The sequence below is a fragment of the Chionomys nivalis genome, chromosome 3 (assembly GCF_950005125.1).
Source record: "Chionomys nivalis chromosome 3, mChiNiv1.1, whole genome shotgun sequence".
In the NCBI taxonomy this organism is placed as follows: Eukaryota; Metazoa; Chordata; class Mammalia; order Rodentia; family Cricetidae; genus Chionomys; species Chionomys nivalis.
The window spans coordinates 119,825,540-119,850,731 of NC_080088.1; the positions used below are offsets into that span (position 1 = coordinate 119,825,540).

Below are 25,192 nucleotides of genomic sequence, written 5' to 3' on the forward strand. Positions count from 1 at the left end.
CTCCCCTAATGTAGGTATTTTCTTCCCTGCTCCTATATCCGCCCTTCCTCCATCTCCACCCTCCCACTCCCCCAAGCTCTTACCAGTCTTTCCCTTCTCCCTTCCCACTCCCCCTTTCCCATTCCCCTAATCTCATCCCCACCCTTACCTCCACTCCCATGCTCCCAACTTTTGCCTGGCAATCTTGTTTGCTTCCAACTTCCAGGAGGATCTATAAATGTTTTTCTTTGGGGTTCACCTTGTTATTTGGCTTCTCTAGGCTTGTGAACTATAGGCTTAATGTCCTTGATTTATGGCTAGAGTTCACTAATGAGTAAGTACACACCATATTCACCTTTTGGGTCTGGGTTATCTCACTCAGGATAGTGATTTCTATTTCCATCCATTTGCATGCAAAATTCATGATGTCATTGTTTTTTACCGCTGAGTACTCTAATGCATATATATTCCACACTTTCTTTATCCATTCTTCCATTGAGAGGCATCTAGATTGTTTCCAGGTTCTGGCTATTACAAATAATGCTGCTATGAACATAGTTGAACAAATGCTTTTGTAGTATGATTGGGCATCTTTTCCCAGTGCTGAGGGGGCCTAAGAGAGGGCAGACCAAGAAAAACCTCCAAGTACACAGGTACCCACAGCAAAGATCAGACCAAGCCGCCAAGACTCTCCTAACAGCATTTGAAGGAAGAGATGGGCAGGCACCAATGCAAGAATTCCTCCAACAATCTGAAAAGCAGCACAATAACACCAGAATTCAGCGAACATGCAACAGGAAGATTTGAACACCCTAATCCAGAAGAAGTAGAAGAAATTGACTTTAGGCGTAACATTATGAAACTGTTAGAGACCATTAAACAGGATGTGAAAACTCCTTTTAAAAAATAGATGGGAAGACTAGGAAAAAGAAGAAATGAATAAATCCCTCAAAGATACCCAAGAAAACCAAGAAAAAGCAATCAAACAGGTAAGGGAAACAGTCCAAGACTTGAAAACTGAAATGGAGGCAATGAAGAAAACACAAACCTAGAGATGTCAGGATATTGAAATTCTGGGTAAATGAACAGAAACTACAGAGACAAGTATAACCAACAGAATACAAGAGATAAAAGAAAGAATCTCAGATGCTGAAGACACTATAGAGGAAATAAACACACTGATCAAAGAAAACAGCAAATCCAACAAATTCTCATCACAAAACATTCAGGAAATCTGGGACACCATAAAAAGACCAAACCTAAGATTAATAGGGATAGAAGAAGGAGAAGAATTACAACTCAAAGGCCCAGAAAATATATTCAACAAATTTACAGAAGAAAACTTTCTCAACATTAAGAAGGATATTCCTATGAAGGTACAAGAAGCATACAGAACAAGGAATAGACTGGATCAAATAAAATGCCCTCGCCATATAATAATTAAAACACAAAACATATAGAATAAAGACAGAATATTAAGAGCTGCAAAGGAAAAAGGTCAAGTAACTTATAAAGGTAAACCTATCAGAATTACACCTGACTTCTCTATGGAAACCATGAAAGCCAGAAGGTCTTGGATAGATGTGCTGCAGAAACTAAGAGACCATGAATGCAAGCCCAGACAAGCTTTCTTTCACCATCAATGGAGAAACAAAATATTCCAGGATAAAAACAAATTTAAACAATATGTAGCCACAAATCCAGCCTTACAGAAAGTAATAGAAGGAAAATCATAACCCAAGAACCCAACAACCCATATTTCCCTGGCACCAATTTATCTGGCCCTAACGTGCCACAGAATTTGATTTTTTTCTTATCATTTTTAAAAATATTTATTTTCATTTTATGTGTATGAGTGTTTTGTGTGCATGTCTGTCTGTGAACTGTGTATCAGCAGTGTTTACAGAGGTGAGAGGAAGGTTGTGATCTTCCAGAACTGAGGTCATAGACAATTGTGAGCTGCCACGTGGATGCTGGAACCAGAACCTGGGCCCTACACAAGTTCAGCAAGTGCTCCTGGCTGCAGAGCCATCTCTCCAGCCCTCACTGTTATTTTATATGATCTTAACGTGTGGATCAGGATTCCTCCAGCTCAACACTATTGCCTGCATATGAAACCTTCCTGCCCAGACCTTCAAACTGTTAGGATTAAATAAGTGCCTGACACCATTCTGAAATTTATTTTTCCATTGTGTTTTGTTTTTGTTTGTTTGTTTTTTAACAAGACAGTTTCTCTGTGTCTGTCCTGGAACTGACTCTGTAGATCACGCTGAATTTGATCTAGGATATCCACCTGCTTCTACCTCCAGATTGCTGGGATACACAGTGTGTGCTCCACTGTACTGGCTTCTCCTTCAATTTAATGGGTGCCAAGTATCCCACTACACTCTGAATTCCGTCTCATTTCCTATTCCTCAGCTGATGAGCAGTTTGTTATGCCGTGTGCTGACGTTACAGGTGATGATCTGACCATTAGTCTTGTGTATGAGCTGTGCATGGTCGTACAACAGATTCCTTCTGAGTCTCCGGTGTGAAACAATAGCAGGTGCTGGCTGCTTCTCTGGCTCAAGGTCTCAGCTCAACTGTGATGAATCCCACTGCTGGCTGAGGCCGGTTTCACCTGGGCTTGAGTGAAAGTGGGGCAGTTCTCAAACTCAAGAGATGGCTGATGCTGGGTTTTTGGCTTCTGACTGCAGAGTGTTCTTAGCTCCTTGTAGAAGAAGCCGCGAGCTGCATTCCCAGTGCCCGGCTGCCCGCATGGCTAGCTTTACACCCAAAATAACAACACGCAAATTGTATTCTTTTAAACACTGCTTGGCCCATTAGTTTCAGCCTCTTACTGGCTAACTCTCACATCTTGATTAACCCATTTCTATTAATGTGTGCAGCACCACAAGGTGGTGGCTTACCGGAAGGATCTTAACCTGCGTCTATCTTAGAGAGGAGAGCTATAACTCACTGCCTTCTTCCTCCCAGAATTCTGGTCTGTCTTCCCCACCTACCTATGTTCTAACCTATCAGACCAAGCAGTTTTCTTTATTAATTAACCAATGAAAGCAACAGATAAGATACAAGACCCACCTACATCATTTCTCCTTTTTCTGTTTAAACAAAAAAGAAAGGCTTTCACTTTAACATAGTAAAATTATATATAACAAAACAGTTATCAAGCAAAAATTACAGCTACAATATTTATATTTACTCTATCTTTTATCATAACTAAGGAAAACTATAACTAACAGTTCTTCAACTCCATCAAAGACTCCAGAAGGATGTAATATTACCTAAGCAAACAGAAATAAGCAACTTCCCAAACTCTAGATATGACAGAGACATCTCGCTGCCTGGACAGTCACCCAAAGTTCCTCTGTACTATTGGAGCATCCATCTTCGGCCTACAAGCCCATAGTATCTAGCAGACTTTTCCATAAAGCAGGAAATTTCAAAGGCAGTTCAGTCACTATCTGCTGTGTCCTGCAGAATGTCTCGCAGACCTTTTCATGAGTCAGGAACCCCGAAAGACCATCTCACCTTAAGGCAAGTTCAGCAGTCCTCTCTCTGCAGGTTCTTTGTGTCCAGTTTATGCATCAGTCCAGGTAAGCGCAGTTTCTTGCCCAAATGGCTATCAATGCCCATCTTCTTCTTGAAGTAGATTGGTGCTGCCAGGAACAGACGTGTCTCATTGTCATGAAAAGCCCTAAGTTATTAAAACATTTAAAATGCCGTATTCTGTAATCTTTGAAAGATATGAAGAATGCCTATATGAAATATATATGCATTTATATATGCATTTAATTATATCTAATTAACATGACTATAAACTTGACTATTATTGATGATTAGCCATTAACAACCTATATACATTACATTTTTAAGTGAACTACACAATCACATTACCTTAATCAATATCAGAAATACATATACATATAACAAAATTGACCTTAAATTTATGTCAACTAAGCAAAATTTATACCAATGCAAATTATTCATATCTATATCATATCCCCCTTTAAATGTAAAAGAACATTTATAAGCAATATTTGGGAATATGGGTGCACTTATTTCTCTCCAAACTGCTTCCTGCTGTATGGGGGCGCTGTTAACCTTTTTTTTTTTTAAATATTTATTTATTATGTATACAATGGTCTATCTGTGTGTATGCCGAAGGCCAGAAGAGGGCACTTATTACAGATGGCTGTGAGCCACCATGTGGTTGCTGGGAATTGAACTCAGGACCTTTGGAAGAGCAGGCAATGCTCTTAACCACTGAGCCATCTCTCCAGCCCCCGCTGTTAACCTTTTATGGTGTAACCTGTGTGCTAGGTTCATCTCAGTCGGCAGTTGAGTGAAGTAGTTTTTTGGTGGTGTTCACAGCAACCTTTCAGTAGGGTGTGGTCTATCATACCATATTAGGATAGAAGCAATCCACAGGTCGCATCCTCTGTGAAAACAAAAGAAGACCCTCTCCAAAGCATCATATCCTTAGAATCAAATTTGGAAGTCACGATACCTTTAGAACATACATGTAGTTTGGCAGACTACACAATGAAATATATTTCTGTATTTAGCTCCTTCACAGTCAAAAAATTCAAAGAAAATACAATATACATAATCCAAACTCTCTGTGAATTTTCCATTTTTATGTGGCTCATTTTTCTTTATTTTTTTAATCTATAACTATCTGTAGTCTATCTCTTCAAAGACTTTACCCTTTTTTTAAACCATTAACTTTATTCTCTCTATTTTTTTTCTCTCTCCTAAGCCTACGTACAGTCATCCAACATTGTGACTCATTTAGGGGTCTTTTATGTCTGAATCTGTCCTATTGTGAATCTGTAATTTTTTACTATCCAGGAGCACTTTTGATTTGTACCTTTAAATCACTAAGCACTTAAGAATCTAAGTGCAGGTACTGCCTGCTTGCCCTGCCCAGTCCAACATGGTGGAGCCACTTGTGCCTCTGAGCTGCAGAGGGGTGGGCTGCTCTGGATGTTGGCTCCACCTCTCTCCAATTTCAAAACGGAGGATGTACCATTTTCTACTAGCTCTGGGACCACTAGGTAGGAGCCACACTTAGCACTTTAACCCTGAGACTGAGCGTGCGGCACAGAAACTCTTTTCATCCAAGTTACAGCCAAATCTGACAGGCAGAGCACTGCACAGCCTGGAAACATCTCTCTGTATGGCAGCAGAAATCCGCCATGCTCTCCCTCCTGCCCAAGCCTGATTCCACAGTCTGCCCAGGCGGGGAGTGCTGAGCCATTGGCATGTCTCAGAGGATTTTCTTCCCAAGCGGGAACACAAACATCCAGTACCATAAAAGCCATTGAAATGCTTTAAAGCCAGAGTTTGCATTCGTGCTGGTGGCACAGTCCCAGGAAGCTGCATTTTAAAACAGCAGCTTTTTTCCTGCTGTGGCTGCTGAGTCAGGGAAATTACTCTACAGCACGCCCTAGCAAACAGCAAAAAGCTGTGTTTAACTCTGTTTTCTCTGTGTTTAAAATTAAGCTATCTCAGGTTTTACATGGATTCAGTTTACCACGTTGGGCGCCACTCTGTAGAGGGAACGGCAGGCTGCATTTCCTCCTGCATCCTGGCTAGGTTACCCCTGAAATAATTACATGGAAACTGTTTTCCTTTAAACACTGCTTGGCCCATTAGCTCTAGCTTCTTATTGACTAACTCTCACACCTTGATTAACCCATTTCTATTAATCTGTATAGCACCACGAGGTGGTGGCTTACCAGGAAGATTCTTAACCTGCATCCATCTTGAAGAGGAGAGCTATAGTGTCTGCTTCACTTCCCTTCTTCCCAGCATTCTGTTCTGTCTACTCTGCCTATCTAAGCTGCTGTCCTATCAAACACCAAACAGTTTCTTTATTAATTAACCAATGAAAGCAACAGATAGACAGATGACCCACCTACATCAGCTCCTAAACCCAGGGACCACAGGGAAGCTCACAGTGAGACTACTCTCTGCCCTTACAGTTAGAAATGAGAAGGCAAGCAAGACAAAAGGCAATGTGTTTAGAACTCAGTCTTGGAGAGTCAGCCCAGCCCAGGAGAGTGGTGTACATTTATAATACTGACAGTTGGGACACTGAGGCCAGAGGGATGCTACAGAGTCTGAAGCTAGCCTGAGTTACAGGGCAACTCCCTGTCTTAAAATGTTAGACACCTTCCTACTTGGGCCTGGTGACTTGAGTTTGGTCTCCAAGACCTACATAGTGGAAGGAGAAAAGCAGCTCCCTAAAGCTGTCTTCTGACTTCCTCTTGTGTAGTGTCACTTTGATGAGTGCTCCCAAGTACATGCTTGCCACCCTGTGTGCAGGCCAGCACACATACGTGCATGCATACACACACACACACACACACATACATGTGCACACACACCTCTATTCACTGCACTCTCGAAGCAGCAGCTGGGAGGAGTCAGGGAGGAAGCTGGCAGGCAGGCATCAGACCCTGGGTAGAGACAAGTGGGGTTTACTGGAGTGTGCTATGCATTCTTGCAGCAGGCGCTACTGCACACAGCATCAGCCGTCGGGCTGTGCAGAGGTTTGGAAATGCCTTCCGACTGCTACTCTGAGAGTAACATCTCTTCGACAAACATTCATCTATGGCCGGTGTACAAAATATTTGGCTACATGTGTCGCACACCCAACTTCAGACCCCATGTGGATGATATAGCCAGGTGAATGATGAATCTGGTGGGGACTGGATCGTCTGCACTGGGATGGGGAAAGGACACAAACAGCCTCTCATGAGGTATGAACAGGAGGACAAGCATATTCACCAAACATCGTGTATTTTGTTTGTTTTTTTATTATTTATTTTTGTTTGTTTCCCAACAGAGGTTCTCTGTGTAGCCACAGGTGTCCTGAAACTCTCTCTAGAGACCAATCTGGCTTTGAACTCAGAGATCTCCCTGCCTCTGCCTCATGAATGCTCAGATTAAAGGCCTGCATCACCAACCAGCATGTATAGTCAAGACGTGTCTTGTCATATAAAGAAATTGGTCCAGAAGGGCCCTGTGTCTAGTGGTCACTGAAAGCAGAACTGTGAGATGTAAAGAGTGGGCAATGCTGTCCTCCGGCTCCAGACCAGGGCACGGTCATCACAGCCACCATCAAAGTACCAGCCTCGGCTTTAAAAAGTCATCAAATCCCGAGAATTTATAATTTCACTATATTCCTGCAGCTTTGTTGAAAAATCACTTTTTGGAGACAGCATCTACTCTGGTATCCTTGACTTTTCTCGAAGTCAGAGAACCAACTGCCACTGTCTCCCAAGTTCTGGGATAAAAAACAGAAAACACACACAAGTTGCTTTCAATAAATATGTACTAATAGAAATCAGAGATTATCAAGCCTTGTGACCATTTCTTCTGGATCATTGTGTTGTTTAAATTATCCTGACATGTTTGAGAGAGACTGCAAGCAAGAACTGACCTCCTGTGGGTCCTCACTCACCCTCGGCTGTTCCTTCCTCTCCCCAGGTGCTGCAAGAAACATGGCAGGTGCTACAATGAGGCGAAGAAGGTTGGAGGCTGTAAAATTTCCGGAGACAACCCCTACGCCATCTCCTACTCATATTCCTGCTCTGGGAGGAAGTTCGTCTGCAGTGGTAGGTTTACCTCCGGGAACGCTGGATTCTCCTTGGCCCTGGGCATGTTTTGAAGGGCCAAGGAAGTAACAAGGACAGTCAACATTTAGCGATCATTACTTTGATCTCATTTGAATCACCACAGCCTTATTAGTAGATTCTTAAATTTAGATGAGGATATTGATGAGGAAGATGAGAAAGACCCAACCACTTGTCTAAAGGCACCAAGTTTAGAAGTAATGGCTTTTGGTTCTGGAAAACATGTCTACATCATTCCAATGCCTTTTAAAAAAAACATTTCAGGATTTTATATATTTTGGGGGGGTGGCATGCCTGTGTCAAACACAGCTGTGGAGATCTGAGGACAACAAGCAGGAGTCTGTTCTCCTTCTGCTATGTGAGTCCTGGAGCCGGAACTTGTGTTCAGCTTGGCAGCAAGTCCCTTTATTCCCTGAGCCATCTTGCCTGCCCAGAGTCTCTCCATTTAGCTGCTGTGTTATACTGATTCCATCTTTACTAAACAACTGAAAGCTATATCATGAGCTACAAGACAAACCCTGGACTGAACGCCTACGCTGGGCGAGATTTTTCATTCCCATTTACAGGAGATGCTGAGGGCTGGGAATGTAGCTCAGCTGCTGGAGTGCTTGCCTAGCATGCACAGAGCCCTGGATCCGTCCCCAAAACCCATAAATTGAGCATGGTGGTTCACATCAGCAATCCCAGCACTTGGGAGACAGAGGCAGGAGGATTGTCTTAAATTCTGTAATTTCAGAAGTGGGTGTTCATAATTGTCATTCTCCTGGTTTTAGGATTAAATATCCGTGTTTATTTATTTTCCTGTATAGGAATGAGTTGGCATCCCCTGTTTTCTTCAGTCACTCTTTACCGTGTCTTTGGAGGTTGGGTCTCTCACTGAAAGAACACTCATCTTTAGCTACCCTGACTGTCAAACAAGTTTTGAGGATCCATGCTCCCCACTTCCCAATAGAGTTACAGATGCCCCAACCACGCCATGAATCTTACATGGGTGCTGGGCGTCCTAGGTCAGGCCCTCATGCTTGTATGGTAACTGCTTTATCAACTGTGCCATCTCCCCAACCCTGCAATAAATATTTTTTCGGTTTTTCAAGACAGGGTTTCTCTGTGTAACAGTCCTAGCTTCCTGAGATTCTATCTTTGAACCTGGTTGGCCTTGAATTCACTGAAATCCTCCTAACTCTGCCTCCAGAGTGCTGGGTTGATTTTTTTTTTTATTATAAATGTGTTCTCAACAATTTGGTCAAAACAATATATTTAGTTTGCTTTGTCTCTCAAACCTAAGTCTGCACTGATAGGAGGGCCACCAGCTTCTTTTGCCTATAAATGGCAGCAAGCAGGGTCATAGGCTCCACTCAACTCCCCTTCATGATTCTCTGCAGATGAAAACAATGCCTGTGAGGCCGCCACCTGCAACTGTAACCGCAAGGCCGCCATCTGCATCTTCAGGGAATTTTCCGACACGATGTTTGAAGAAGTTGGCTTCAATACCTTCTGTTAGACTTATCACCTCGTTTACTGCCTACACCTCTGCTGCCTAACTGGTTGTGTTCACTACACACTGCGCCTTCCAATAAAGCACCTATAGAAAGAGCTAAGCATTGGTGATGGTTTTCTCTGTCTACCAAACATAAATAGATCCTCAGAGAGCATCATTCGCCTATCCCTGGAAACTGAAGGTTAACAGGAAAGAAATTGCCATTGGCAGAGCACCTTGAAGAGTGGGTTGTTGTGGGACGATGGTCTTGTACTGTTTAAAGATTTGTCACTTGTATTGGTTTAATAAAACGTTAACTTGCCAGTAGCCAGGCAAGAAGTATAGGCAGGGTAACCAGACTAGGAGTATTTTGGAAAGAGGAAGAGCTCAGTCTACAGTCATGAAGAAGCAAGATGAGAATGCCTCACTGATAAAGGTATCAAGCAATGTGGCTAACACAGACAAGAACTATGTGTTAATGTAAGATGTAAGAATTCAACAATAAGAAAATCTGAGCTAATAGGCCAACCAGTTTATAATTAATGTAGGCCTCTGTGTGTTTCTTTGGGACTGAACGGCTACAGGACAGGATGGGACAGAAGCCTCTGTCAACATTGGGTGATTAGTCCAGCCACGCCTTTTACCCCAGCACTTTGGGATAGAGAGGCAGAGGCAGAGATAGGCAGATCTCTTGAGTTCAAGGACAACTAAGCCTTAAAAATCAAGTTCCAGGACAGTGAGGAATAATATAAAAATAAACCCTGTCTGAAGCAAAAGAAGGAGGAGAGAAGGAAGAAGAGGAAGAAAAAGAAGAGGAGAAGAAGAAGTAGCCAGCATGAGATACAAATGGAGTGGGGGGTGGAGACACAGAAAAGGGAAAGGAGAGGGGAGAGATGAGGCAGGAAAAGGTACAGGAGAGGAGGGGAGGGGAGGTGTTGGGAGGGAAAGAAAGAGAAGCAGAGAGAAGGGAAAGGAGAGAGAAAGAAGCAGTGTCACATGGGCACTAAAGGCAACATCTTGGCCCTAAAATGTGGGACTCAAAGAGCGTCTGCTGTGTGCTCATTCTAGGAAGTGAGATATAGGAAACCAAACTGGACTGACTGTAAATGGCCTGAAGGCAGGATTACATCCTGATGGGCTTCCAATCTTCACTGTGCCTAAACACACACCACAGGGTAGTTGTCCCCCTAAAGTACATGGCAGACTTTGTGCAACAAAGAAAACATAGCGCGTCTTCTCCTGTCCATTTCTCTATCACAGGACCCCGCAGGTATAGACAGGTTAATCCCTGGTTCCCTGGTCAACCGGAATTAGGAGTAAAATGTCCCATTAGCTGGTGTAGGCTATGTGGTTCTCAGTCTCTCTTTTCATTTAATGGACAGCTGCCCAGTCCTCTGCCTTTCTTCCCCCAAAGCCACCCAACTCCCGTCCCACCCAAAGTTCAGGCCTTGCCCTGCCCAAGACAGGTCTGGGGAGCAGCAGGTGCAGCTTGAGCTGCCTGCACAGACGCAGTGACCTAAGTTCAATTCCCAGCACTACACATCAGCCCACGGCCTTCTAGAATGGGATATGATGCTCTCTTCTGGTGTGCAGATGTACGTGCAGACAATGCATCCACACACAGAAAATACATTTTAAAAATCTATAAAGGAAAATAAAACTGAGGCCCTGGGGAATATCATCCAGAAATCTAGGTGTACTCGATAGTGACAGAGGTTAACAGAATTGAAGCCATCTCCTCTTTTATCCTATACACTAACCGTTGTGGGGGCATTTGATTACTGTGGGCCAGATGCTCGGCCATGTGACTTGTTCTTAAAACCCACGGAAGTTTATTCTAATTTTTTGAGGGTCTAGGGTACTATCCCAGGCTAGCCTCCAACTCACCACGTAGGCAAAGATGACCTCAAGCTGCCAATGCTCCTGTTCTCAGCCTGAGAGCTGGGATTGCAGGTGTGCACCACCACACCCAGTTTATGTGCTAGGTATCTAACCTAGGATGTTGTGTTGCAAGGCAACCATTCTACCAACTGTGCTGCATCTCTAGCCAATCCTTATGTATTCAAAATATGCCTGGAAATCACACAAAATAACTTAGGTTCATCTAATTAGTAAATAGAAAAGCAGACTGAAACCCACTTTTTTTCTGTTTTTCGAGTTTCAATTCCATACTCAACTCTATTTGTAGTAAGTGTAAATAAGAAATAAAACTTTCTGGGACGGGTGTTCTGGTGCACACCTTTAATCCCAGCAATCAGGGGGCAGAGGCAGGTGGATTTCTGTAAGTTGTGGTAAGCCTGATCTTCAGAGTGAGTTCCAGGGCTTTAGGAAATAGCAAGTTCTTCTTGGGAGAGATTTGTTTGTTTGTTTATGTATTTATTTTTAGAATTCCACATTAGTACAGAATACAAAGAAAACAATTATGCCTACAGGTGAGCCCTTGACTCAAAAAAAAGGGGGGGGGCTGAGTAGGAAGGCTAGCGAGATGGCTTAACAGGTATATAGAGCCCTAGCTCCTTGTTCAGAGTTTAGTTCCCAGCACTTTCATAAAGCTGCTCATAATGAACTGTGGCTCCAGCTCCAAGGATTCCAGTGACTCTTTGAGCAGCTGCAAATACACTCAAGCATTCACATAAACAAATTAAAATAATAAAATAAGTCTTTAATAAAAAAAATCCTGGAATGAAATTGACAACCCTGTATGTCTTCTGAATGAATGACTGGGAAGCCCCACAGCTCTACACAGCCCAAGACCACGAATTACCCTGTGAGCTGAGATTGCTCCCAAGGTCGGGACAGGGGAGCATGAGCTGCCTGTGCCCAACTCAGACATGGGGCTTTCCAAGGAAGAGCGTGAGTCTTCATGTGCCTCATGTTTCAGGGCACACTGATTCTTTCCATCGAGCGCAGTGGTCACACATACCAGCTGAAGAACCCACAGGGAATGAACTGTTTTCCCTTTACACACCAGGTTCAAGGCAGGCGTCCCCTTCTGAGAGCAAACATCAAGTAGAAATCCTTAGGGCACACTAGCGTAAACTGCTACTTATTCCTCTATACAAATTCACAGTTTACAAACTTGGTACTCTATTTAAAATAATTTATTGTTTGGTTAATAAAAATTTCATTATGCTGTTGCTCATGCTGTTAAAATATCAGGTGCTTCAGTCAGACACAACCATGTGGAATTAGAAGTCAGTTATAGATGCCCTTCTGGTTCTCCCCTGAATTAGTGAGGTCTCAATGGCAGCCTCCACAGACCTCGCTGGCTCATGGACTTCCCAGGTGTTCCTTCTTCCCGGTGGGATGAAAAGGAAGGTGGCACAGCTGTTCTTGACAGAACAACTTTAAAGTCCTTCTTAGGAGGGCAGCTCTCATCTGCACGAGGACTCTGACAGCTGTCTCTAAACAGGGGTGTGCACTGGTGGACCGGCCTGCAGACATTGCTTTGTGCCCTCTATAGGATGTAGTCGAGTTCCATTTATTGAAAATAAAATCAAACAAGATAATGTTAATGGAGAGGATGAAAAAACATCAGCCTACCAAAAAAAAAAAAAAAACAGGGATGGAGCAAGGATGGAGCAGCGTGTGGTGGCACACACCCTCAATCCCAACACTCCAACACTCTGACAAACAGCCTGGTCTACACAGGCCAGCCAGGCCTACACAAAAGACTCTGAACACCGCTGGGCAGTGGTGGCGCACGCCTTTAGTCCCAGCACTCGGGAGGCAGAGGTAGGCAGATCTCTGGGAGTTAGAGGCCAGCCTGGTCTACAAGAGCTAGTTCCAGGACAGGATCCATAGCTACAGAGAAATCCTGCCTTGAAAAACTAAAAAAAAAAAAAAAAAAAAAAAAAAAAAAAAAAAAAAAAAAAAAAAAAAAAGACTCTCAAAACCAACCAAAAAAAAACAAACCTAAGGGGAAAGAAAGTGGGGAAAGGTGCTTTCTACCAGCCCAGAGGACATGAGCTCAATCCCCAGAACCCACAAGGAAGAAGGCAAGGACTGACTCCTATACGTTGTTCCCTGACCTGGACACATGTGCCATGTTACCTGTGCATCTATACACATGCACACACATACAAACTAAAACTGTAAAGATGGCCAGCATTTACAAACCGTGGTGACGCACACCTTTAATCCTAGCCCTCGAGGGGCAGAGGGAAGTGAATCTCTGTGAGTTCAAGGCCAGCCTGGTCTACAGTGCTAGTTCTAGGAGAGCCAAGGCTACACAATGAAACTCTTCTTTTGGAAAAAAAAAAAGAAGCAATAAAGTACAGAAATGAGTCTTAATATATTATGGTAAGTAGAGAAAACTCTATGCTGGCTGGGTATGGAAGTGCAAACCTGAAATGCGAGTACAAAGATGGCTGAGGCAGGAGGACTCCAACTTTGAAGTTAGTCTGACCTATAAATCAAGACCCTGTCTCAAAAAAATTAAAGATCTACACAGTCTTTGTAAAGTCCATGAACACATGAATGTATGTACAGATAGAAGGATGGACACACTGACAGATGTATGTACAGATAGAAGGATGGACACACTGACAGATGTATGTACAGATGGAGGGATGGACACACTGACAGATGTATGTATAGATGAGGGATGGACACACTGACAGATGTATGTACAGATAGAAGGATGGACACACTGACAGATGTATGTATAGATGGAGGGATGGACACACTGACAGATGTATGTACAGATGGAGGGATGGACACACTGACAGATGTATGTATAGATGAGGGATGGACACACTGACAGATGTATGTACAGATAGAAGAATGGACACACTGACAGATGTATGTATAGATGGAGGGATGGACACACTGACAGATGTATGTGTAGATGAGGGATGGACACACTGACAGATGTATGTATAGATGAGGGATGGACACACTGACAGATGCATGTGTAGATGAGGGATGGACACACTGACAGATGTATGTACAGATGGAGGGATGGACACACTGACAGATGTATGTACAGATGGAGGGATGGACACACTGACAGATGTATGTATAGATGAGGGATGGACACACTGACAGATGTATGCATAGATGAGGGATGGACACACTGACAGATGTATGTACAGATGGAGGGATGGACACACTGACAGATGTATGTATAGATGAAGGATGGACACACTGACAGATGTATGTACAGATAGAAGGATGGACACACTGACAGATGTATGTACAGATGGATGGATGGACACACTGATGGATGGATGTATGGATGGAGACATGAACACACAGGAAAATGTTATTTGTTCTCAGAGGTTGGTTAGTAGCGGTGTCAGGGTTATGGGAATTGGCAGATTTCCTCCTGAAGCGATAGAAACTCTTTAATTAGATAATAACTACACCAACTTTGAAAATGTACTTTAAAAAATTTTTTAAGCTGAGCAGTGGCGGTGCACGCCTTTGTTCCCAGTAGAGCGGCCCAATCTCTGTAAGTTTGAGGCCAGCCTGGTCTACAGAGAGAGTTCCAGGATAGCTTGGGCTAAACAGAGAAGCCCTGTCTCAAAACTCTCCCCTAAAAGAGAGGTTTATTTTTAATTACGTGAGCGCTCATGTGTCTGCATGCGCGGATGACCTCAGAGTTCCGAAGAGGATGTCGGATTCCCCTGGAACTGGAGTTCGGGCAGCTGTGAGCCACCAGCTGGGAAATGGACTCTAGTCCTCTGCAAAAGCAGTGCACACCAAGGACATCTTGTGTTGTGTTGTGTTTCTTAAGAAAGACAAACAAGGGCTGGAGATATAACTCACTCATGAAGAGCACTGGCTGCTCTTCCAGAGGTCCTGAGTTCAATTCCCAGTACCACATGGTGGCTCACAGCCATCTGTAAGGGCATCTGAGGCCCTCTTCTGTACTGCAGACCTACAGGAAGACAGAGCGCTCATATACATAAATTTAAAAAAAAACCTCTAAAGAAAGACAAATAAATTAGACCTAAAACTGGGATATATACATCAGGCTAGACGAGGTCTCATCAAGAAGAAGTGAGCTGTACGTATCATCTAGTCACAGAGCTGGCATGTCCAATGTTTCTCAGAACTTGGTTACCCAAAATGAACTAGCCAGGCTGAGGGAATGCCCACTCGGGCTGCAGATGGAGACGGCTTCCCTGTGGAACAATGGAGGACTGTCCAGCACAGAGAGGCACAGTCGCCAGAATTGACTGACAGCAGTGGTCTAGCTGTCTTCCCTACACACGGGCAAAGACAACTAGTGAACTTGTCCTTCACGGTCTTAGTCAGGGTTGCTGCTGCTGTGAAGAGACACCATGACCACAACAACACATATAGAAGAAAACTTTTATCTGGAGCTGGCTTGCACTTCAGAAGTTTGGTCCATTATCATGGTGGGTGGAAGTGGCAGTATTCAGGCAGACATGGTGCTGGAGAAGGAGCTGAGAGTTCCACATCTTGATAAGCAGGTGACATAGCAACTGTGTGTTACACACTTGTGTAGCTTTAGCAACAAATTCCTCAAAGTCCACCTCCACACTGACACACATCTTCAACAAGGCCACACCTATTCCAACAAAGCCACACCTCCTTGTAATGGCGTAAATGAATGCAGACAGATTGTAAAAATATATATAGCTTTAATAGGGAAATAGACTTACAGGACCACAGGTTCCCGCAGAGAACAGGAAAAGCAGAAGAAGGGGCTGCTGGGATCAAGCCCGGCAGATTTATCAGTAAACATTAGCCTGAGGCGAACACGCCCCCTAATGGGCGGGGCTTATCCCTACACCTCCTAATAATGCCACACCCTGTGGGTGCCATTTTCTATCAAACCACCATAATGACCAATCAATATGTGGTGAAAATTTTGGAGGAATTGACAGAACGTTTTTAGAGCTTATAAACAAGTCAACAAAGTCACAAAAGAAAAGCCAAAGCAGGTCACATGTAAGGAACTCACCACACAGCTGCACAGCAGCCATGCACAGGGAGGCTTAGAGAATGGTGGAGGCTTTACATTTTGGGAGACACAGCTCCCCCTGATGGCCACTGTGTGAACTGCTACTGTTAACTTACATAACCACTTGCCCTTGGCTTAGAAGAGCCATGGAAACAACACAGAGTCTTAGGCAGCAGGGAATGAGAGGCCAACCTGGAAGTAGGAGCAGGGCAGCATGCTGTGGGAAGATGCAAGGGGCTTAGATCTCTGCTGAAGGGAGGGGGATTAGAGGGGATGATCCAGAAATGAGCTGGGAAGACAGCTCCCCAGAAGCCTGTCTTGGTCATGGACTTGCCCAGCTTGAGTTGGAGTAGGGAAGTAGGGCCACTGTAGTCGGAGACCACTTGTTTGTTTCCCGGCTGCCCAGACTCCTGAAATAATCACACAGAAACCATTTTATTTAAATCATTGCTTGGCCCATTAGCTCTAGCTTCTTATTGGCTAACTCTTACATCTTAATTTAACCCACCTCCATTAATCTATGTGTCGCCATGAGGCTGTGGCTTACCGGATAAAGTTCCGCCAGCTGTCTGTCTTCGGCAGGGGCTACATGGCTTCTCTCTAAACTCCACCTTTCTTTCTCCCAGCATGGAATTTCATTTTCCCAGCCTACCTCTATTCCCTGCACAGGCCCAAGACAGTTTCTTTATTAACCAATGGTATTCACAGCATACACAGGGGAATCTCACATCAGGGCCACCACAGAAGAGCTTCCTTGGAAATGGCAGTGTGGGGGACAACACAGCAGAGGACCCTGCCACAACCTTACCCATGATGACTTAGCCAACATCCTACTGTATTGAGCCCAGAAATTGAGCATAAACACACAAGGGGAGATTCTCCTGTGTCACTGGGCATGTCCCCAACTCATCAGCAGGTGATTGTACTCTGTGTCAGCACCAAACCCTGACAGTATGGACTGCTGCAGCCACAGCAACACACGGTCACACACCTAAGACACAGCAACACACGGGCACACACCTAAGACACAGCAACACACAGGCACACACCTAAGACACAGCAACACACGGGCACACACCTAAGACACAGCAACACACGGGCACACACCTAAGACACAGCAACACACGGGCACACACCTAAGACACAGCAACACACAGGCACACACCTAAGACACAGCAACACACGGGCACACACCTAAGACACAGCAACACACAGGCACACACCTAAGACACAGCAACACACGGGCACACACCTAAGACACAGCAACACACAGGCACACACCTAAGACACAGCAACACACGGGCACACACCTATGACACAGCCTGCTGCCTGCCTAGTCTACTCAGATGTGCACATGCACACACACAGACACACAACCACAGCTACTCCTTAGCCTGCTGCCCATCCACTCTACAAGTTCATCACACACACACACACACACACACACACTTCCACTTCCTATAGCTCTCAGGACCTAGACAAACAAAAAATCACATAATATTAAGGTAGGCATTACAGAAAATCAAATCATGCACTGAAATCACACAGTGCCTGGGGAGACAGCTCAGTGGATGAGGGCACTTGCTGCCCAAGCGTGAGGACCTGAGTTCAAATCCCAACACCAACACAAACAGAAAGGACCACACATTGACCCAGACCGTACTTGGAGCAGAGACAGGAGAATCTCTGAGGACCTATTTGATACCTTTCAAGTTCCATGTTCACAAGAGACCCTGCCTCAAAGGACAAACAATGAAGAGAGATGAATTTAAAAAGAAACAAAGAAAGAAGAGGACTTGACTGCTCCTAGGTACTGTGGAGGAGAAAGTTGATTGTGGATAAAAAGGCAGAGCATAGGCAAAGACAGGGACATCTGGGAGAGTCCAGAGTAGACATGTTCAGACTGAGCTGGGCAATGTGGGGAGAGATGGGACCAGGTGCAGGAGCAATGAGGGCAAAGGTATTAAAGGGGTGGGTGATCAAAATGTTTGAATTATATAAGGAAGAGCAGAAAAGTCCTCTGAGCTGGAAAGTTCAGGGTAGGGGTGGGTTAGGGGTGGGTATGCCGAGCAGGAGGAACTGTAACAGGTAGGGACTGAAGGATGCTGGGAGAGCCTGGCTGCTAGGTTCACTTTGGTATGTTAAATAGGCACCCCAGTTTGTCCTGGGTTTGAAAATTAACAAGAGAGGCTTTATGTCCTCCTCTGGGCTCTGCACACATGTATGTACCTCCTGACAAACTCACAGCATCATACATACACAAAACTGGTCAGAGACACTGGAAGTGTGATATACAAGATATATAAATACAGCAGACTGATCCACAGTGAATCTGACATCAGCACACATGGCCAGCCCCGTGCAGAAGATACCGGGCACACAGAATGTGGTTGGCCATTATTATAAGGTAGTGCAGCTCTTTTGTGTGTGAACACAGTGAGCGATTCCCTCCCACCACCGTCTCCAGGCCTGTGAAGAAGAAACTGCACTAGGACCAGTGTTGGCAGGGACTTTCCAGGGCCACAAGGTGTATGTAGTCCTAAGGTGTGATGGATCACACGGATGTGTAGGGAGCGATGCTTGCTGTGGTAAAACTCTGCCCTGTTTCCTAAACCCCACAGCTTGGGAGTCTGTCGCTCCTTAGATAGATCAAGGAAACTCAGATAAGGCAGGAGGGTTAACTTAGTGAGGTTTTTTTTACAGGTCATGTCAGAAACAATCACAGGCCTGATCCTGAAATTCACACCAATTTCGTCAGGAAGTGCACCTCCTTGGGGCTGTAGGGCAGGTTTTCCACCTGCTTCCAGAGCGACAGCATAACTTCCTGATGGATCGACCACCCAGCTGAAGAGTCTCAGCCGCCTGGTCAAGCACTGGTACCAGCTGGAATGGCGTCTGGCCCATCCACTGTGGGCCCCGTCTATACAGCATCTGAATACAGTCAGAGAATAGAAAGGGTGTTCTAGTTTGCTTTCTTCTGACAGGATATCTTTATCACCTGACCAAAACTCTCCTGGGAAGAAAATGTCTTATTAGGTTACACATCCCAGTCACAGTCCTTCACTGAGGGAAGAACGGTCAGTACCTGAAGCAGAGACCATGGAGGAATTCTGCTCACTGGCTTGCTCTCCATGGTCCCTGAGCTTGCTCTTCTATACAACCCATGGCATCCTGCCCAGGCATGGCACTAGCCACATCAATCACTATTCGGTGACATACCTGCAAAGACCACCCATACCAAGTATGATAGAGTCGTTTTCTTGATTAAGGTTCCCTCCGAGTAGGTGACCCTATCTGATGTCTAATTGACAAAACTAACCTTCACAAATAAGCCCCTTTCAATTTCATACTCAAACTATTGTTATTACTATAAAACCATAACTTTTTCTTTCTTACGTATCCCTAAGATCTCAAGTCAATATCACATCATACAACACAACATAGCTTTAAAAGTCCCAAAGTGTTTTATTCTTTTTAACTTCAACACTTATAAAGATTAGTCTCTCAACTGTGAGCTCCTATAACATTAAAAACACAAGTTAAATACTTCTTTATTCCAAGATGGAAGAAATGGAAGAACCAGGACATGGTCACAATCAGATGCTGCTGCCTAAGATTCCAGTCTTGCCCCTTCTGAAACACCCCAGATACACAGAGGTTTGAATCAACAATGCCCAGGGGTCTCCTATGTCTCCTACCAAGCTGAGGGCACCCATCATATCACTCATCATGTACTCCACGCTAAAGCAAGTCCACGGGAGACATGTCTCCATGAAGCAATGGCTTCCTTGTGTGAAAGCAGAAAGGTAGCAGGGGTGTGGCTCAGCTGGGAAGGACTTGTCTGGAGTGTTCCACTGAGAGACTGTGGGTGTGGCTCAGTGGCAGAGTGCTTACCCAGCATGCATGAAGCCTGACATAAAAGAATCATCCTGAGTTGTTAGTGGTTTTGATGTCAGAGCCAAGAAGACAGCCAAGGTCATTGTGACTAAGCTGTTCTGTTTCCTAGCAATTCTCTGCTTCCATTTTGGATGACCTTCGTACATGCCCAAAGTGAGGGTGGGATTTATTCCTGTCATTGGAGATCCAGCTTTCCCAATTCCTTCTGCAGAAGAACCCTTCTTTTTAGTTATGTGTTCTTGGTAACCTGGTCAGAAGCCACTTAACCATTCTGATAGTTGATCTTCTCAAACACCGTTCAGGCTGTGTGTATCCAGAGGAAACTCCACAGATGGGGAGGAGCGCTGACAGCAGGCTGTGGAGTGTTGATCAGTGAAGGAAGCTGTCAGAAGACATTTCTATAAATGCCCTCAACATGCCCAGAGGTGTTTCCACAGAGGGTCTAAGGCTGGTGAAATTGGTCATGAAGATGAGCCATTATAGGCCATTAGAAGGAACCACAAGGGAACACTAGAGGGTGAAGGCAGTGGCTGTCACAGCAGGTCCCCTCCCCAGTTACTGACCTGAATTGAGCTTCAGTGTTGAACTCATTGAGTGTAAATGAAGAGGCTTCCTGGGGGAACTGAACCCTGTGGTCAATTGCGGACAGAGCAAGGCTTCCCCTCAACAGGCATGTACTACTTAGTCAATGGGTGGGTCCTGGAGAGGAGGGAGTTACCAACCTTGGGCAGAAGATTAAAGTTGAAGACTAGGCTTGAAAACCCAAAGTGTCTGTCATCAAGTTTTGCCATTCACCTGGCCAGGATGGATGCTAAGTCAGAACCAAGATGGCATCCACAGGAAGAGCATGGTTGAGCACTGTGCTTAGGGCCAAAGGGCTCTTGGGCAGGTCCAGTCTGGAAAAAGCATGACACAGCTCAACATGGCTGTCAGACACAGTGGTATGAAAGTGTCAGTTGTGGTCAACTTAGTCCATCGGAGAGATGATCTTCAGTCTCCCTGTTGTCATGGAAACCTGACCCAGGTACCTTATGGCTCCTCTGTAAGGCAGCTCATCACTCATTCCTGTAGCCTGCTGTTAGCTTCCATGGTCCTTCTCATTGGGAAGGCTCTGCGGGGCCACACCAGGGGTCATTCCATCATAGAGACATGGGATGTAGCCATTATATATCACATGTAGACTTGCTTTATAGTGTGAGGTACATGATTGGTCTCCTCAGGTTGGCAAGATATATGAGGGACCCCTGGGCATTGGTTGTTCAATCCTTCTCTGTGTATCTGGGGGTGTTTCAGAAGAGCCAAGACTGGAATAGTAGACTGTAGAAGGAGCTGCAGGCTACGTTCCTGCCACCCAGCTCCCAGCCGCCTGGCTAGCTTATGCCCCAAAATAATTACACGGAAACTGTATTCTTTTAAACACTGCTTGGCCCATTAATTCTAGCCTCTTAATGGCTAATTCTCACATCTTGCCTAACCCATATTTAGTAATCTGTGTAGCACCAGTCTTACTGGGAAAGATTCAGCATGTCTGAATGTCTGACCTGGCAGCTTGCTTCATCACGTCTGCCCTGGAGAGGAGAGGCATGGTGTTTGCCTCACTTCCTCTTCCTCCCAGCATTCTGTTCTGTTTACTCCACCCACCTATGTTCTAACCTATCAGACCAAGCAGTTTCTTTATTAACCAGTGACCCTCCTCCATCATTTCCCCTTTTTCTGTTTAAACAAAAAAAGGAAGGCTTTAACTTTAACATAGCAAAATTACATATAACAAAACAGTTATCAAGTAAGAATTACAGTTACAATATTTATACCTATTTTATCTTTATCATAACTAAGGAAAATAATAACTATCTATTTATTCTTTAACTCCATCAAAGACTCCCGAAGAATATAATATTACCTAAGTAAACAAGAAGTAGCAAACTTCAAAAACTCTAGAAGTGACAGAGACATCTCACTGCCTGGACAGTCACCCAAAGTTCTTTTGCACCATTGGGGCATCCATCTTCGGCCTTCAGGCCCATAGTATCCAGAGATATTTCCATGAAGCAGGAAATTTTAAAGGCAGTTCAGTCACTATCTGCTGTGTCCTGCAGAATGTCTCACAGACTCTTTCATGAATCAGGAACCCTGAAAGATCATCTCACCTTTAGGCAAGTTCAGCAGTCCTCTCTCTGTGGGTTCTTTGTGTCCAGTTCATGCATCAGTCCAGGAAAGAGCAGTTTCTTGCCCAAATGGCTATCAAACTCCATAAGGATCCTCTTTGATGCCCATCTTCCTCTTGAAGTAGATTGGTGCTACCAGGAGCAGATGTGTCTCATTGTCCTGAGAAACCCTAAGTTATTAATACATTTAAAATGCCATATTCTGTAGTCTTTGAAATATATGAGGAATGCCTATCTGAAATATATCTATGCACATCTAGAAAATCTAACTGACATAACTACGAGCTTAATTATTATTAATGATTATCCATTAACAACCTATATACATTACATTTTTACATGAACTACACAATCACAATACCCTAATCAATATCAGAAATATATATACATATATATACATAAACAAAATTGACCTTAAATTTATATCAATAAAGTCAAATCCATACAAATTCAAATTATTCATATCTCTATCATATCCCCCTTTAAGTGTAAAAGAATATTTATAAACAATATTTGGGAATATGGGCACAGTTATTTCTATCCAAACTGCTTCGTGCTGTATGGGGGCACTGTTATTCAGGTCTTTCATGGTATAACCTGTGTACTAGATTCATCTCAGTCAGCAGTAGAATGAAGTAATTTTTTAAGGCTGTTTACAACAACCTTTCAGGAGGGCGTGGTCCATCATACCATATTGGGATAGAAGCAATCCACAGTGTCTCATCCTCTGTGAAAACAAAAGAAGAAACTCTTTTCCAAAGTATCATATCCTTAGATCCAAATTCTGAAGTCAAGGTATTTTCAAAATATCTATCTTGGATTAGTTCAGTAGCATTTATAAACAAATATCTTTAAGCAGCTATTGCTCTTTCCTCAGCATTCAAACAATTCAAAGAGAGCATAATAGCATACAGTATCAATATTCTCTGTGTATTTTCCATCTTTGTGTGGCTTTATTTTAACTCTATTTCATTTATTTTTACTTTTACTTTTTGAGACAGGTTCTCTTTATATCTTCATTCTGGAATAACTCTGTAGACCAGGCTGTCCTTGAACTCTCAAAGATCCATCTGTCTCTGCTTCCCAGGCATTGGGATTAAAGGCCTGTGCTACCACACCTTGAAGTCACAGAGTTCAACTCTGAGGTCAATCTACCTCTGCATCCCAAGTGTTGGGATTAAAGGTGTGTACTACCATACCCAACTACTTTCTTTCTTTACTTTAAGAACTTTAACTTTTTTTTTCAAGCCTGCATATATTTTTAACACACTGTAAATCATTTAGAGGTTTTCTTTGTTTTTGAATCTCTCTTTACTGTATCTCTCTCTCTTTTTCCAACCAATGAGCCTTTAAATTACTGAGCAATATGGGTAGGATTAAAACTGTGGCTTTGCCAGCTAGATCCAGCCCATTTCTTAGCTTTCCAGCCTCATGGCAGAGGTACCGGCTGTAGCCATTTTTATTGCCACAACTCTATGGTGTTTCAAGGTCCTTGCCAGCAAACAAGCTACAACACTCAAATGCTTTCTCTGTAGCTGACCTACAGACAGTCAGAGTTTGCCCTGGCAGGACGGCCCACAACTCAGCTTTTTTCCTGCTACTGCTGAAAACAAACAAGCATTCATTCAGCTTTTATCAACACCATTTAAGTGTTTCATGGCAGGACCTCTTAAGAGCTGCAGGGTTTTGTAGATAAAGCTGAGTCAGGAAACCTCTCTTAGATGAGAGCGCCTGCTTGCCTCTAGCAAGCAGAGCAGACCCGAGAAATTGCTGCCACCAAGAAAACATGATTTACTCTATTCTTTTCCAAGCTTTCTCAGGCTTTCCGTGAATTCAGTTATCCACATGGGTGCCATTCTGTTGATGGAGCTGCAGGCTGCATTCCTGCCACCCAGCTCCCAGCCGCCTGGCTAGCTTATGCCCCAAAATAATTACACGGAAACTGTATTCTTTTAAACACTGCTTGACCCATTAGTTCTAGCCTCTTAATGGCTAATTCTCACATGTTGCCTAGCCCATATTTAGTAATCTGTGTAGCACCAGTCTTACCGGGAAAGATTCAGCATGTCTGACCTGGCAGCTTGCTTCATCGCGTCTGCCCTGGAGAGGAGAGGCATGTTGTCTGCCTCACTTCCTCTTCCTCCCAGCATTCTGTTCTGTTTACTCTACCCACCTATGTTCTAACCTATCAGGCCAAGCAGTTTCTTTATTAACCAATGACCTTCCTCCATCAGTAGACCAGCATCACCAGGGTCACCAGGGGCTCAGATAGAGCACAGTGCAGGGTGTTATGGATTCTGAGGTCTAGGGGACATGCATCTTCTCATACTCCAGGACACTGGGGCTCCTGGTTCTCAGGGCTATTAGAGAAGAATTGAATGAACTATGGAACCATTAGGTCTCTGTGTGGTTGGTGTGTGTGTGTGTGTGTGTGTGTGTGTGCGTGACTGAGGCAATAGGATGCCTATGAGTTCCAAGTCAGACTATACCACATAATGAGGTCTTGTCTCATAAAGAGAAAAAGGAAGCAGACACCCACTGTGATTTAACTCAGTGCATCAAAAGTTCATCATCACCACAAATAACCATGTGTCTGTTTCTGTGACCACCAGTGTGGCAAATTCAGTTCATTTTTGTCATGCACCTCTTCAAACCCCCCTGCATGTTGCAGCCACCATGCATCTTCAAGTGCACTGCTCACACTCCCAGGTTCCCGTAGCCATGCGCAGCTGCAGAACAGTTTCTGAGTCAGATGGGGCAGGTCTTGAGTCTTGTCTTGGGGACATGGACAGAAAGAACCAGGGACACTGTCTTGAGTTCATATGTAAGAAACTTGGAAGGAACCAAACCATGTGGCATCATCGCTGTCGTGAATTGGCTCTGCTCTGTCCACTGATGAGTGTTCAGTGTCTGGACCCCTGGACCATGTAGTATGTGCTCAATAAATGCATCTAACTGAACCATGAAAACAGAGAGAGAGAGAGAGAGAGAGAGAGAGAGAGAGAGAGAGAGAGAGAGAGAGATGTATCTGGCTCATCTCACACACCCTCATGGCATCTGCTGTGGTTTATTGTTGTTGATCAGACATTGG

General features: G+C 44.1%; 1 protein-coding gene across 1 annotated transcript; it reads left to right on the forward strand.

The window, feature by feature from the left end:
• Positions 1–6,547: 6,547 nt before the first annotated feature.
• Positions 6,548–9,126, forward strand: LOC130871423 (phospholipase A2-like). The gene is made up of 3 exons (XM_057764756.1): positions 6,548–6,675; positions 7,480–7,607; positions 9,008–9,126. The coding sequence occupies exons 1-3, from the start codon at positions 6,548–6,550 to the stop codon at positions 9,124–9,126; spliced, it is 375 nt and encodes a 124-aa protein (XP_057620739.1).
• The last annotated feature ends 16,066 nt before the right edge of the window (positions 9,127–25,192 follow it).